The 17,500-nt window shown below is 36.8% G+C and overlaps 1 protein-coding gene across 1 annotated transcript in view; it reads left to right on the top strand.

The window, feature by feature from the left end:
• LOC115217822 (unconventional myosin-Ie-like) overlaps positions 1-15,144 on the top strand; it is a gene marked incomplete at its 5' end in the record, with an annotated part of 70,507 nt that extends 55,363 nt beyond the window's left edge. Inside the window, 6 exon segments of the mRNA XM_029787504.2 lie at positions 817-893; positions 896-964; positions 6,023-6,166; positions 7,740-7,866; positions 10,180-10,358; positions 14,030-15,144. Of these exon segments, the coding sequence (XP_029643364.2) occupies positions 817-893; positions 896-964; positions 6,023-6,166; positions 7,740-7,866; positions 10,180-10,358; positions 14,030-14,106 (673 nt within the window).
• Between the last annotated feature and the right edge of the window lie 2,356 nt (positions 15,145-17,500).

Here is a 17,500-nt window from a genome sequence, read left to right as displayed (position 1 = left end):
TGACACACACACCAGAATGTGAGTTTTCTGTAAATTTTGCTTAATTGGAGTTTAAATTTTAAAAACTGGACCTGGCATGACGCGATGCATTGTACTCTTAAAAATGGTAGGTAAATTGTAATTGAAGAAATCCTATATTGTAGATTTGTATAACTCCCAAAGGGAGGCAGATAAAATCTGCCTTTTATAATAAGAGATTATTGTATACAGTGCTCAGGTGCACCACAACTTGTCCGAAAGTGCATATAAAGTATATGCAGTAATGTACAAATGTCTGGAAAGCGAACAATGCATGAGTCAGATACATGCTTGTGTGTGTATGGAGGGGGGGTGAAAATCAGGTGTAGTGTTGGCGAATCTCAGGAAGCATGGAAGTTTTGAAGGATGCAGTGCTCCGACAACTATCAACTGATGCCAGCAGTTTGTTCCATGCTTCAGCAACTCTCAGCGTGAAAAAATGTTTCCTAAAGTCATGGGAGCTGTGCTGTTTTCTGACTTTGTAAAGAAATAGAAATAGGTCCACGGGTGTTAGACGGGTGGAGTTTGAAAAGGTGCTCAGAGTTATTGTTTGTAAGATGGTTGATAATTTTATGGGTGTCTGCCAAGTCAGCTGTCAGACGTCGGAGTTTCAATGTGTCCATGCCAGAGGGAAGTAAGGCGTTCAGAATATGGCAAATGCCTGATGGAGGTTATTCTTTTGGTTGCACGTTGCTGAACGGCTTCCAGACGATTGGTATCTTGGGCAATGGTGCTTATAGCTACAACAACAACAACAACAACAATCAGTCATTAAAGTTATTTAATTCTGTGTTGCAGGCTTGAATACAATGTGAAGAAAGACGGCTGGCGCGGAGGTCGTCAAAAACAAGTGGAGTTCCACAAGGAGTCGGAAACAATACAGAGACGAAAATTGTTGGGAAATGTCTTCATGTTTCCATTGGACCTGGACTTCCAAGTGACAGCAGTAAGAAATCATCTTTGCTCATCTCTCTCTCACTCATTCTCTGTTCTGTCTGTCTGTCTGTCTGTCTCTCCCTCACTCATTCTCTGCTCTCTCTCTCTGTCTCTCTCTCTCCTTCACTCATTCTCTGCTCTCTCTCTGTCTCTCTCTCTCCCTCTCTCATTCTCTGTTCTGTCTATCTGTCTGTCTGTCTGTCTCTCTCTCTCTCCCCTCACTCATTATCTGTTCTCTCTGTGTGTATCTCTCTCTCTCTCTCCCTCACTCATTCTCTGTTCTCTCTCTCTCTCTCTCCCTCACTTTCCCTCTACCTCTTTTTCTTTCTCTCACATTCAGTATTATTCAAACAATCATGAGTCTCCTTTCCTTGAAGCCAGCTGTAGACAAAATGCACCATTATACATATTGGCAAGAAAAACCTGGAATTTACCTTTTCCTTCATAACACCAGGCTTACGATGTCCACAGGAGGATATATAACCTATGCATTATTGTCAACAATGACCTGTATTAAACAAACCACACTTTTAAAAACCATCAACAAAGGAGGCGCAGGAGTGGCTGTGTGGCACGTAGCTTGTTTATGAACCACATGGTTCCGGGTTCAGTCCCACTGCGTGGCATCTTGGGCAAGTGTCTTCCACTATAGCCTCGGGCCGACCAAAGCCTTGTGAGTGGATTGGTAGACGGAAACTGAAAGAAGCCTGTCGTATATATATATATATATATATATTATATATATATATATATTTATATATATGTATGTGTGTGTGTTCGTGTGTCTGTGTTTGTCCCCCTAGCATTGCTTGACAACCGATGCTGGTGTGTTTATGTCCCTGTTACTTAGCGGATCAGCAAAAGAGACCGATGGAATAAGTACTGGGCTTACAAAAGAATAAGTCCCGGGGTCGAGGTGCTCGATTAAAGGCGGTGCTCCAGCATGGCCGCAGTCAAATGACTGAAACAGGTAAAAGAGTAAAAGAGTAAAGGTCAACACTGTCTTAGCAATCTGACCTTGTCACAATGCAGCAAATGGGTTGCCGAATGTCAACCCAACTAGGCTGCAGACAAGTACAACACTACACATTTAGGGAGGAAAATCTCAGAATTTCGCTCTGTCCTCCACAATACCAAACATAAGACATCTGCTGGTGAATGTGGTATAGATATTATAACTCTTTTACTCGTTTCAGTCATTTGACTGTGGCCATGCTGGAGCACCGCCTTTTTAGTCGAGCAAATCGACCCCAGGACTTATTCTTTGTAAGCCTAGTACTTATTCTATCAGTCCCTTTTGCCGAACTGCTAAGTTACAGGTATGTAAACACACCAGCATCAGTTGTCAAGCGATGTTGGGGAGACAAACACAGACACACAAACATATACACATACATACATGTTTATATACATATATACAACGGGCTTCTTTCAGTTTCCGTCTACCAAATCCACTCACAAGGTTTTGGTTGGCCTGAGGCTATAGTAGAAGACACTTGCCCAAGGTGCCACGCAGTGAGACTGAACCCAGAACCATGTGGTCGGTAAGCAAGCTACTTACCACACAGCCACTCCTACGCCTAGGAGTCAACAATGATCTGCATCATGAATGATATTTCTATAATTTTTAAAAGTGTCTTAGTATCTCTCTGTAAGACCCTCCTTGTCAGCCACTCACCAGCTATCTATTTAAAGCTATATATTGCTATGGCCCCCTCCACATTTACTGTCTGCATCTCCAGTCTGGGACCCCCATCTTGTCTAGAATATAAATCTACTGGAAGCTGTCCAGAAATGTGAAACCAGACAAATATCTATTTCTTTACTACCCACAAGGGGCTAAACACAGAGGGGACAAACAAGGACAGACAAACAGATTAAGTCAATTACATCGACCCCAGTGCATAACTGGTACTTTATTTATCGATCCTGAAAGGATGAAAAGCAAAGTCGAGCTCGGTGGAATTTGAACTCAGAATGTAACGGCAGACGAAATACCTATTTCTTTTCTACCCACAAGGGGGTAAACACAGAGGAGACAAACAAGGACAGACAAACGGATTAAGTCAATTACATTGACCCCAGTACGTAACCAGTACTTAATTTATCGACCTCGAAAGGATGAAAAGCAAAGTCGACCTCGGCAGAACTTGAACTCAGAACGTAACGGCAGACGTAATATGGCTACGCATTTTGCCTGGTGTGCTAACGTTTCTGCCAGCTCACCGCCTTAAACCAGACAAATATCATCCACCGGTCACCATATCTTGAATGTCTTCTTTTCAATGGACATCAAACACACTAAATCTTCATTGTCCGGCAGCTGATTTGTTAGAAGGCCACAATTGTCCACCATCTTTCCAATAATTTTGACCACTATTTTGAATCCATCATTTCTACAACCCTTGTGTGTATGTGTGTATGTGTGTGCATGTGTGGTGTATGTGTGTGCATGTGTGGTGTTTGTGTGTGTGTGTGTGTGCATGTGTGTGTGTGTGTGTATGTGTGCATGTGTGTGTGTGTCTGTGTGTGTGTGTGTTATTTCCTACTCAGGTTGTACAGCTTGCCTCCTTCCCTCTCACCATTGTAGAATGAAGTAAGCAGTGATTGGGTCATTGGAAACTAATAACCAATCACTGTGATTGGAAATGATATAAAAGAATAAACGAGTGAATGAATGAGTGAATGAGCGAATGAAGGAATGAATGAAGGAATGAGTGAATGAAGAAATGAATGAAAGAATGAGTGAATGAAGGAAAGAGTGAAGGAATGAGTGAAGGAATTAATGAATGAAGAAATGAATGAAAGAATGAGTGAATGAAGAAATAAATGAAGGAATGAGTGAAGGAATAAGTGAATGAAGAAATGAATGAAAGAATGAGTGAATGAAGGAAAGAGTGAAGGAATGAGTGAAGGAATTAGTGAATGAAGAAATGAATGAAAGAATGAGTGAATGAAGGAAAGAGTGAAGGAATGAGTGAAGGAATTAGTGAATGAAAGAATGAGTGAATGAAGAAATGAATGAAAGAATGAGTGAATGAAGAATGAATGAAAGAATGAGTGAATGATGATGAATGAAGGAATGAGTGAAGGAATGAGTGAAGGAATTATGAATGAAGAATGAATGAAAGAATGAGTGAATGAAGAAATGAATGAAAGAATGAGTGAATGAAGGAAAGAGTGAAGGAATGAGTGAAGGAATTAGTGAATGAAGAAATGAATGAAAGAATGAGTGAATGAAGGAAAGAGTGAAGGAATGAGTGAAGGAATTAGTGAATGAAAGAATGAGTGAATGAAGAAATGAATGAAAGAATGAGTGAATGAAGAAATGAATGAAGGAATGAGTGAAGGAATGAGTGAATGAAGAAATGAATGAAAGAATGAGTGAATGAAGGAAAGAGTGAAGGAATGAGTGAAGGAATTAGTGAATGAAGAAATGAATGAAAGAATGAGTGAATGAAGGAAAGAGTGAAGGAATGAGTGAAGGAATTAGTGAATGAAAGAATGAGTGAATGAAGAAATGAATGAAAGAATGAGTGAATGAAGAAATGAATGAAAGAATGAGTGAATGATGAAATGAATGAAGGAATGAGTGAAGGAATGAGTGAAGGAATTAATGAATGAAGAAATGAATGAAAGAATGAGTGAATGAAGAAATGAATGAAAGAATGAGTGAATGAAGAAATGAATGAAGGAATGAGTGAATGAAGAAATAAATGAAGGAATGAGTGAATGAAGAAATAAATGAAGGAATGAGTGAATGAAGAAATGAATGAAGGAATGAGTGAATGAATGAATGAATGAAGAAATGAATGAATAAATCAGTGAATAAATGAGTGAGTGAATAAATAAATGAGTTAATGAATGAATAAATGAATGAAAGAATAAATGAACGAAGGAATGAGTGAGAGTTTATAAATGAATAAATGAGTGAATGAATGAATAAATGGGTGAATGAATGAATGTATGAATGAATGTTATGTTTAAGATAAGTGTTTAGCAAATAACAGATAAGATGAGGGTGGAGATAAGGTGTGGGGTGCGTGGGTGGGTGGGTCTCTGATGTCTTCAATGTCATATACAAGAGGTTTGATCTTACATGAAGATCTAAAATAATTAACTTTGAACTATTTCTGCTGTTTTACATTTATCATGCTGTTATCCATGTCATACATGTGTGTGTGTGTGTATGTGTGTGTGTGTGTGTGTGTGTGTGTGTGTGTGTGTGTGTGTGTGTGTGTGTGTGTGTGTGTGTGTGTGTGTGTGTGTGTGTGTGTGTATGCATCAATACTTGATTATCTTTTTGTACTTTAGCGCAATGATGATGATGATGACGACGACAACAATTAAACAATTATGATGATGATGATGATGATGATAACACTAGTGACAACCATTATCATCATCATCATCATCATCATCACTGCCATTATCATCATCATTATTATCATCATCATTGTCATAGTGCACCATCACCACCACTACCATCATCATCATCATAAGGACTGTCACCATCACCACCACCACCACCACCACCACTACCACTGCCATCATCATCATCATCATCATAAAAACTGTCACTGTCACCACCACCACCCCACCACCACCACCACCACCACCAAGACCCGAAATTTTTGGGGAAGGGGGCCAGTCAATTAGATCGACCCCAGTATGCAACTGGTGCTTGATCTATTGACCCCTGAAGGGATGAAAGACAAAGCCAACCTCGACAGATTAAATAAGATGGAGAAGGGACGCATTTAAAAAAAATTAATGGATCTTTCTTCTTCTTCTTCTTCTTTCTTTCTTTCTTTCTTTCTTTCTCTCCTCCCCCTCTCCCCCACTTCCCCACCCCCACATCCCCTCCTCTCGTCGCATCTTCCTCGTCCCCAATCTCGCCTCCTTCCTCTTCTTTCTTTCTCTTTCTCCTCCCTGTTACTATCATCATCATCATCATCATCTTCATCATTGTTTTCTTCATCATTGTCATCATCATCATCATCATCATTAATTAATTAATTTATGTATTTTTTATCTGAATTTCTGTATTTTCATTTCCTCAAACAAGGACCTAACATGGAGGTAACAAAAAATAAACCAAGAAACAAACATATACCGAAAAGCAGTGGAAGACCTCCTCCACCATCTTCGAAACCTCCAATGCATAAACCCGCACCTCCATCGTCAAAACCACCAGTTCATGCAATGAAAGGTTAGTGTGTCAATAATATCTTATTCTTTTATTCTTTTACATGTTTCACTCATTTGATTGTGGCCATGCTGGAGGACAACTTTAAAGGGGATTTTTAGCCGAAGAATTCGACCTCAGGACTTATTCTTTGTAAGACCAGTACTTATTCTATCGGTCTCTTTTGCTGAAATGCTAAGTTATGGGGACATAAATACACCAACATTGGTGGTGGGGGGACAAACACAGACACAAACACACACACACACACACCACACACACACACACACGCACACACACATGTGTACAACGGATTACTTTCAGTTTCTGTCTACCAAATCCATTCATTCATTCACAAGGCTTTGGTTGGCCCAAGGCTATAGCAGAAGAAACTTGCCCAAGATGCCACGCAGTGGGACTGAACCTGGAAACATGTTACCACACAACCAGGCCTAGTCAAAATAATATATAAAAAACAAAAAAGATTAAAGTTCGTTTCCTTCAAAATACTCTAATTAACTTGTGCCTCCACTGTAAACTAACGAACCTGATATTAATTCCTGACTTGTAGTTAATTTGACACTTTAGCATTCAAATTATTTTGTCAAATGTTATGCTTATTTATTCACATTGTGTCATGACTGATGCCAGTGCCACCTGACTGGCTCCCATGCCGGTGGCACGTAAAAAGCACCCACTACACTCTAGGAGTGGTTGGCATTAGGAAGGGCATCGAGCTGTAGAAACTTTGCCAGATCAGATTGGAACCTGGTACAACCTTCTGGCTTATCAGTCCTCATTCAAACCATCCAACCCATGCCTGCATGGAAAGCAGACATTAAACAACAACGACGATGATGATGCTGATGATGATGATGATGACTGTGTGACAAAGTTTTTTGTACTTTTTTGTCTTTGGTCAGTAAGTGTTATTTCCTATCCGTTTCTCTCTAGAAGTCAAAGGAAATGACCTCTATTCCCTTCAATCTTTGCTTTTGTGACCTGGACATCCATTTTTTGAAACTGACCTATTTTCCATTACATTTCAGACAGATTCAGCACTGAGTTGCTGAGGCAGAAATATCATTATAGTAAATATTCTACTCAATACCATAGATATGTTTGTCAGTAGCTTGACCTTAGCCACTTGAGCATGTCCCTTAGTGGCTAACAATATATGCATCTCTGATCATGAACAGGAGCATGGGGAAGCATCATAGCCATGTATTGAGAGGGATTCTTTGGGGTTTGAATAATGTAACGAAAGCAAAGATTGAAGGAATTATTAGCCATTTTCTATCCTTTCTAGGGGTAAAGGCCCCCTTTAGTCATGAATGACCATGGGATTGCACCTAGACAGTTCCCCTCCAAGGCACGTCTCTGGGCAAGGTTGCTTGTGGAAGACCTGCAGTTGCCCATGCATACCAATCTTCTCTCTCCACGCCACTGATGTTATCCAAGGGAAAAGCAAAAGCTTGATACAGTGATGTCGTAACTCTTTTCTACAGATGAGTGAACTGGAACAGTGTGAAAATAAAGTGTCTTGCTCAAGAACTTGCTGTGATGTTTACACTGTTATTTTGTCTTTGACTTTCAGGCGGCAGCAAGAAGATTGGAATTAGTGATGTACAAAAGCCGCTGAAACCTAAAAAGTTAATCAATAATAATTTCATGGATTCTGCTCCAAATGGTTCACAGAAAACAACAGCTGAGGAAATACAAAAGTAGGTACCATTTTACTTCCTCCACCTTCTACTCTGACTGATAACCATGATTGATGATTGAACATATACCCTCTCCATTGTGTTCGTCACTCATTACTCTTCTCTCCATCTCCATCTCTGTTCATCTGCTGCTCTCTTCTCGTATTCCTGAGAATTTACTTGCCATCCTCATCACTTCTCTTATACTCATCATCTTTCTGTAACTGGCGGTTATGTGTGAGTGTGTGTGTGTGTGTGTAAATGTGCATGTGTGTATGTATGTGTGTATGTGTGTGTATGTAGGTGTGGATGTGTGTGTATGTATGTGTGTATGTATGTGTGTATATATGTGTGTATGCGTGTGTATGTGTTTGTGAGTGTGTAAATGTGCATGTGTGTATGTCTGTATGTGTGTATGTGTGTGTGTAAATGTGCATATGCGTGTATGTATGTATGTATGTGTGGATGTGTGTGTATGTATCTGTGAGTGTGTAAATGGGCATGTGTGTATATATGCATGTGTGCATATGTATGTGTATGTGTGTCTAAATGTGCATATGTGTATGTATGTGTATGTATGTGTGTGTGTAAATGTGCATGTAAGTGTGTGTGTATGTGTGTGCGTGTAAATGTGCATGTGTGTTATGTGTGTGTATATGTGTATGTATGTGTATGTACGTATATGTGTGTATGTGTGTGTATGTATGTGTGTGTGTGGATGAATGTATGTGTGTGTGCATATGTGTGTATCTATGTGTGTGTGTATGTGTATGTGTGTGTATGTACATATGTATGTATGTATGTATGTATGTAGGTATGTATGTAGGTAGGTAGATATGTGTATATGAATGCATGTGTGTGTATGTATGTATGTGTGTGTGTGTGCATGTGTGTGCACATGTGCATATGTGTGCATGCATTGGCATGGTTGATGATGATACATGTACGTACCTTTGGCTATGCAGGTAATTTGAAAATACCTCATGGAGAGAAGACTGTGCTCAGACACCTTGCCAGGGATATAATGAAGTCATGGGTCCGCAGCATGGTGGGTTGTGAAGTGGCAGCAGAAGATCCCACTTGAGCCAACGGTGCTTCTTATTTTGAGGCTGAGCGGAAGAATCTTAGAAGATCAATTGTCTGGATCTTCAAGATCTATTAAGAGAGTCACTGCAATGTGTCGATAGGGGTGGCACCCATGGTTATGCAATCGGCTAATGAAAGACTAACACCATGATTCAAGCTCCCAATTCGAATTCCTAATGATGGAATTGGATGGCGACAGAGAATCATGGGAATCTGTGGAAGCGGTGAAAAAATATGCAACTATTTGTGTGCTGTTGGTGATTTCTTCTTTCTCTTTGGACTTCTTGCTTTTTTCCGTTTTTGATGAAGAGCTATGCTCGAAATGTCAAACTCTCTCGAAAAATATCTTAGGAATGAGAACCCAGGTTCGAAAATTTCCCCAAGACACCTGATGAAAGCTGGAGAGTACATCAGCCGAAACGTTGTGTTAACAACAAACAAAATGGGGACAAATATCTGTCAAATGTAAATAATGTAAATAATGTAAATAGTGTCTCCTTTATTGAAACTTGAGGAATTGAAGTTCCTCAAATCTCAAGGGACTTATCTTAATCCTTTAACATTCTGATTAATCTGCTAAATGCAATGGTTGTGCATTCACATTGTTTTGAATTAATCCATGCATTATTTCATGGCTTTGGGATTTTGATGGTGTGATTATCGTATCTGGGGCCAATGCCAGTGTTTCATTACTGGCCCCGTTTAAAAGTACCCTTCAATCGTCGGGCAATATGCTGTGCTTGAGAACATCTGTTGAGCCAAGTGAAATCGTTGTCAAGGGTGATGGCAATGTCAGTGGCACATTAAAAAAACTCCATTCAAGCATGGCCAATGTCAATGCCACCTGACTGGCTCCTGTGTTGGTGGCACGTAAAATGCACCATTCGAGCATGGTCAATGCCAATGCTGTCTGACTGGCCCCCAAGCCAGTGGCATGTAAAAAGTACCCACTACGCTCTAGGAGTGGTTGGCATTAGGAAGGGCATCGAGCTGTAGAAATCTTGCCAGATCAGACTGGAGCCTGGTGCAGCCTACTGGTTTGCCAGTCCTCAGTCAAACCGTCCAACCCATGCCAGCATGGAAAGCAGACGTTAAAAGATGATGATGATGATGATGATAATGATTTTTTAGTTTTAGAATGACATTGTTAGGTAGGTGTGAGAGGCCAAATCTAGGTAGGATATTTAGGCCAGATATGGCCAGTTTTAAATGCTAAAGAGTTAAAATCAATTTGTTCTCTTTGTATAGCAGGCCACAAAGACCTAGGAACCCCCCACCATCTTCTCGTCCTCAAAAACCGAAACCTCAGATGAAGCCACCTCCAAAACCAGACCTTCCAAAATGCCGTTGTCTCTATAGATACGATCCACAAAATACAGATGAATTGGCTTTTGAAGAAGGAGATATTATAGAAATTATCCATGAAGGTAAGTTGATCTTGTTGCCAATGATATTGTATTTCAGCTCAGCTTCAAGGTGAGTATTAGTTATCTTTGACACTGTTCCTTGTCATCACCTTTATCACTTCCGCTTTAGCGAAGGTAGAGGTATTGTTTTAATTACCGTTTGTTTGTTTGTCCATGGACAAGATATCTCAAGAACTGCTGGATGGATTCGAATGAAACTTTCAGGGATGTTTGGCCTCATGACTGGCACGAACTAATTAAATTTTGGGATTCATCCGGTACTAGACAAGGATTCTGGATTATTTTTCCTGCTTTTTATTACTTAATTTCTGAGAGCAGTTGGGTTCATTTTTAGTATTCTTGTTTGCGAGAGCAGTCGAGTTTATTTCAGATATTTTTGTTTTCAAAAATACATATGTTGCTATATTTTATATATAAAAAATGCAAAAATGGGACAAGAACACAAAACATCCAAACAAGTGATACAAAAAAATTTGGGTCAACAACACATCCAGACAAACGATACAACGAAAACAAGGACAGGTCATTCTGAGTTTTCTTTCCTTACTCGAGTTCCAGATTATCTTTGCAATTTTGGCTGGTTATACTCGAGATTGCTCCAATCTGGCCAGCTCCAAAGAAAAACTAAGCTAAGAGCATTAGATTCCTTGGAAGAAAACAGCGAATGTATAAGAAAACAAGGACAGAAAAAACCAGAGAAATGTTACACAAATACAAATGCAATTAACAGGACATAACAACAGGTGTTTTTCGACTAGGATGAATTAAATTAAGCTGGCATGTGTAGAAGTAAAGCCTTATGGCAGGGACATAAGATTTAACAGGCACAAGGAGGAATATAGATGTTGCACGGATGGTAGTCGAACCAAGAAAGAAAGGTCAGGCCTGACCGAAAACCAATCATGTGAGGAGAGAAGAGAGAGAGGTAGAGGCAGAGGGATAGAAGAATTAAGGAGGAGTGAGAAAAAAATGAAAGAGTTTTTTCTGTTCTTGTTTTCATATACATTTGCTGCTTTCTTCCAAGGAATCTAATGTTCTTAGCTTAGTTTTTCCTTGGGGCTGGTCAGATTGGAGCAATCTCGAGTACAACCAGCCAAAATTGCAAAGATAATCTGGAACTCGACTGAGGAAAGAAAACTTGGAATGACCCATCCTTGTTTTCTTTGTATCATCTGTCTGGATGTTTTGTTGTCCCCTTTTTTTTGTATCACCTGTTTGGATGTTTTGTGTTCTTGTCCCATTTTTGCATTTTTTATATATATATATATACACACACATTGCATTCATTTACAACATTACATTATATATGCGTATATATACACATGACGTATATATATATGTATATATATATATATATATATATATATATATACATACATATATATATATATATATACATATATATATGTATGTATGTATGTATGTATGTATGTATGTATGTATACATTACATTCATTTACAACATTACATGATATATGCGTATATATACACATGACATATATACATACATACATACATACATATATATAACTGAAGACACTAATAAAAACATGCTGATTCACCGAGTTCACCTTTGACCTCACAGGTCACATGTACTAGTTATCTATTTTGGTTATCAATCAGTTGCCATTCATTAACGCAGTTTAACTGATTGTTGTAATTATCTCTATAGTGATGATATCATTGCTTTATTTGCAAATCTTATACATCTGTTTGTATGTGTGTGTGTGTGTGTGTGTAGTTGGATCTCTGATAACCAGAGATATACTCCTGGCTATTGTGGAAGTCAGTACAACTTACGTATTGTTGTGTCATTACTGATTCAACTGGAATCTCAACCAAACTTGATTGGTGGTTAATGCTATTGTGAACATCCTAGACATCCCAAATTATGTGTATATATATATATATATACATATATATATATAAGTTCAGCAAAATTTAGATTCAAATAAATATGGTACTTAGGTCAGCTGCACCAGAATTTTGTATGGTATTATCTATATAAATCCATGGGGGTGATTATAATCAAAGTAAGCAACAAGAATATCTTTGGTGTATATATATATGATATATAAAGAGTTGGCCAAAAGTCACCTGATAGTAAATCAAAAACCATTTAATTCCAAGATTTTTTTAATGTTTAACATCTGAATGAATTTAATAAAACCATCTCAATTTGAAACATCATGAAAATTGTTCAAACTGAAGTCCTTCTTGAGTGACATACTTTTCCATTCGAGTCAATATAGAATTACAGGTAGTATTTATGGAGTTTTGATTTACTGTCGGGTAACTTTTGATCAATCCTGTATATGTATATATAAATGTGTATGTATATCTATATATATATATATATTAATATATATATACACACAACACATATATATATATATATATATATATATAATATATATATATATTATATATACACACACATATATATTTAATATATATATATATAACATATACATATATATATATCTTCAGCAATGAATCAGAAACTCTACTAGTGTAGTTTACATTATTGATCACACATATTCAGTATACGTATTTTGTTTGTTTACCGGTTTGCTACAGTAAAGCACCTGTAGGATGACTCTTTCATTGCATTGGGTGTTAACACACCTGAACACCACAGACAAGTGAGACAACTTACCCCTAATCCCATTTAGGAGTGATGGATACTTATGTTTCACAATTTTTGTGGCTTATCAACATCACATACTGAAATGAAACTAGGGATGCACTGAATTGCCAGCTTATGATTATATATAATGTAAAAACTATTTACTGGTATGTGAGTTGTAACTGTTGAGACTCATAGGTTTGTCCACTTGACCAGGTGTGTATGAAAAACTCTGTTGTCTATGAAGTAGAAGTCACAGTAATGCTTCAAGATAATCTAAGCAAACAAAAGAATCACATTAAGTTATGTGAAGGTGATTTCAGAAAATGTTATGCTAGCAACCTCTGTTCTTTCTGGTTTATTAGCAAAAAGAAAGACACTAATATGGCTTGCCATGTATGAAGTTTGAAGACAAACTCCACACCACATTCAATGAAGTGGAAAATGGTAGAGAAATCCATGCCATATGTTAATGGGTCTAAGAACTGCAACTTATATGCAGCTGAAAGATCACATATTCTTTTTTGATTTAAGAATTCCATCAATCTACTGAATTACAGATCAGAAATTTTTAGCAAATGTATACATACAGATAAATTTCTTTTGGTGAATTGGAGCACACCTCCCACTCCGGATTGAGCAGCTGTCTCACAGATTTTAAACAACTCTCCTCTGAATCATTCTAAACCTACTAGCTTTATTATGGCTTTATGGTCAAGGGGCATGTAACTGTAATTTTCTTCTTTTGTTTTTCTTTTCTTTTTCTAATTTCCTACCTCTTCCATTTTTTACAACTACCTTCTCATTTTTTTTTCTCATGATTTCTCATGTTCTACTGTTCTGACTTGTAAATTGAATAGATCATGTGCTCAGAGCTTAAAGGTTGCCTGGAGACACAAGGCATGTTATTAAAATCTGCCAAGATTACATCTAGGCAGATTACATATATAAATATTACATACATAGATTACATACATACATACATATAAGAACACACACACACACACAAATATTTACATCTTTATTTGTTTTTCTGTTGCAGATCCTTGTGGTTGGTGGAAAGGGAAACTCCGAGGTCGAATCGGTTTGTTCCCATTGAATTATATTGAGAGGATGTGAGGAAGATTTGAGGAAGATTTTTCAGTGAAGCGACTTTGTAGCAACTTTGTCATATTTGATTTCAAGCCCAAACCTGATCAGGTTACCAAGCGAATGCTCTCCCAAGCATTCAATTTCACCCCCCAACCACATCACTCTCTTACCTTAGCTCTCCTTAAATCTACCTTTTTTTTTTTTTAAATCTAGCCCCCTTTCTTCCTCTTTATATCACACTCTGTTATTTCATCTCTTAACCCTTTTGTTACCATTTTACTTTTGCGATACTCTGAGTTTCTTTCCATTAATTTTAAATATAACAAAAAATTTAGTAAAATAACTTCGTTATCAATTAACTAGTTTTAGGGACATAAATTTTGACTAAGGTTTGGTGAAGATTTTAATTCAAAACTTGCGGAAACCAGACATTTATACTATAGGGCCAGAGGCAATTTCAGCTGGGTTGGCTTCAAAAGAGTTAAGTTGTCTTTTTTCAGAAGGATTGTCTCTCATTACTTTACAACTCCTTTAATACATCCCTTCTCTCTCTCTCTCTGTTTCTCTCTCATTCTCTTCATTTTGTCTAAGCCTCTCTTTCTCTCTTTCATTACTTCTCACCCTCCATTTGTCATGTTATAATCTACCTCTCACTCTCTCATCAGCTCTCACCCTTTCTTTGATCTCTCTTTCTCTTTCCTCTTCCTTTCTCATTCTCTCCTCCTCTCTCTTGGAGTCATACACATCTCTCTTTCAATAGTTCTTCCCCCTCCGTTTCTCTCCTAGTCTTTCACTTTCTCTTTCTCTTTTTCTCTCTCTTTCCCCTGCCCCACCAACTTCTCATTCTTCAAGACACCCAAATCTGCTGCTATCTGATTAGGGGTTTGTGCAGACTGTCTGAGGAGAGGATTATCATAGACATGGAAAGAATTATGAAGATGAAACCAAAATGTCAATCAATGCACATTCTATTGATTTCACTTTTGGCTTTTCTTTCATTGGAAACAATTTCTCTTAATAATTATCAATGTGTGTGTGTGTGTGTGTGTGTAATATATATATATATATATAATATATGTGTGTGTGTGTATATGTGTATGTATATATATACATATTATATATGTGTATATATACATATATATTATATATATATATATATATGGTGTGTATATATATATATATATATATATATATATATACATATATAACATATGGTGTAAGTAATTATAAACAGGGCAAATTTTAGCCATTTCTCCTCAGGCTTAAAAAGATGATGAACAACCTCAATCGATTTGCAAACCTTATTGGGTTCTCATCAGAGGTGTCTACATCATTCTGACAATCTCCAGAGAAACAGTCAGCCAAACTGTTTATATACTCAACAAATGCAGCAGTTACTCTATGGAGGAGTCCCTAATTTGCATATATATATTTGTATGTATGCATGTATGTTTGTATATATATGTATATATAGTTTTTTATCAGTTAAGAGTTACAAAAGTGACTTAAGGGCTAACAGTTTAAGATCTTTATTTGTGCATATATATATATCTATATATATATACATATACACAAGTGTATATATAATGGTGTGTATATATATATATATATATAATTAAGAGAAATAAGCTCTATTAAGTAATTCAATAGTGAAAGACATTATCTATGTCATATAGAAAAAAATTAAATATACTATAATAAATATTATTTGAATAATATTTATTATAGTATATTTAAATTTTTTGTTAGTTCTCTTAATTTATACTATATTATATATTGTGAAATTTGATTTAGAATTGCTAAATTGAACTTTTCCTGTAAGTTTGAATTGTATTCCCTACTATTTATATATATATATATATATTATATATATATATATATATATAATATATATTTATATATTACATACACTATATATATATATATATATTTATTATATACATACACTTATATATATATATATATATTATATATATACATACACTATATATATATATATATATATAATATATATATATATATATATAACCCTAACCCCTTATAAAACCGAAGACAAATACCATAAAGCAACCTTGAATGAAAACTAATAATATAACTGAAAAAAATTAAACTCAAAGAAATCCCCTAAAATTATTAACTGTTTTATTGGTAGTGAACTACAATTAATGCTAGGGCAGGGTGTGCTCCAGTATGGGCGTAGTCAAATGAGTGAGACAAATGAAAGATCAAGAAAGAATACGGTGGTGATTCGTACTTTTCCCTCTGTTATTTCCGTACTCCCTGCTTAATGTACTTTTGTCCCTTAATCCTGTTTACTCCCATGCAAAAATATATTTGGGATATTTACCTCATTGAAAGCTCATGTCACTGCTTGAAACTTTATTTTGAATAGCAGTCATTTTCATGCTCACGGGATCACACACACACACACATACATACACATACACAACCATGCACACACAGATCCTGTACAAGTTACAGATTTGGTTTTTATTTTTCTTTAATTTGTTATTATTAAGGCAATGTCTTAAGGCAGCGAGTTGTCAGAATTGTCAGCTTGCTGGACAAAATGGTTAGCAGTATTTTGCCTGTTACCACATTCTGAGTTCAAATTCCATTGAGCTTGACCTTGCCTTTCATCCTTTCGGGGTCAATAAAATAAGTACCAGTTGAGTTCTAGGGGTGGGGTAGTCGATGTAATCGACTCGTCCTCTCTTCCCCTAAGCTGCCCTTGTGGAAAAAATTTTGAAATAATTACTAAGGCAATGAGTGAGCAGAATCGCTAGCACGTTGGGCAAAATGCTCTTTCTGGGCTCAATGAAATAATTAACAGAGTAACACAGGGGTCGATATAATTGACAAGCCCCCACTTCCCCCAAAGATTCCAGGCCTTGTGCCTATAGTAGAAGAATTATTATTATTATTATTATTATTATTATTATTATTATTATTATTATTATTATAATTGTCTTCTTTCAATTTTGTTTCCATTTCTTGCCGAGTGTCTTCCCGACACCTAGGGCAAAGAAACTCACTGTATACATTGGTAGGCTATTAAAATAAAGACACCTAATCATTCATTTACAGAGTCATGAAATAGAAAAAAAAACAGAAGGGGAAGAAAGACAGGGAGAAAAAGGAAAGAAGGACAAAAAGAAAAGTTGACCCCCCCCCCCCGAAAATAAAGGGGAAAAAGGAAAGATGATATTACTATTATTATTATTATTACTTCTGCATTAGCGAAGGCGGAGTATTGTTTTCAGTCACATTTGTTTGTCTGAGGACATGATATCTCCAAAACCGCTGGATGTATTTGGATGAAACTTTCAGGGATGTTTGGTCTTGGAACTAGCATGAACTGATTAGATTTTGGCACTGATCCGGTACTGGACAAAGATTCGAGATTACTTTTCCTGTTTTT

The sequence above is a fragment of the Octopus sinensis genome, linkage group LG12 (assembly GCF_006345805.1).
Source record: "Octopus sinensis linkage group LG12, ASM634580v1, whole genome shotgun sequence".
Taxonomy (NCBI): Eukaryota; Metazoa; Mollusca; class Cephalopoda; order Octopoda; family Octopodidae; genus Octopus; species Octopus sinensis.
Note: the sequence above shows the minus strand (reverse complement) of the source record. Positions and strands in the feature narration are given on the sequence as shown.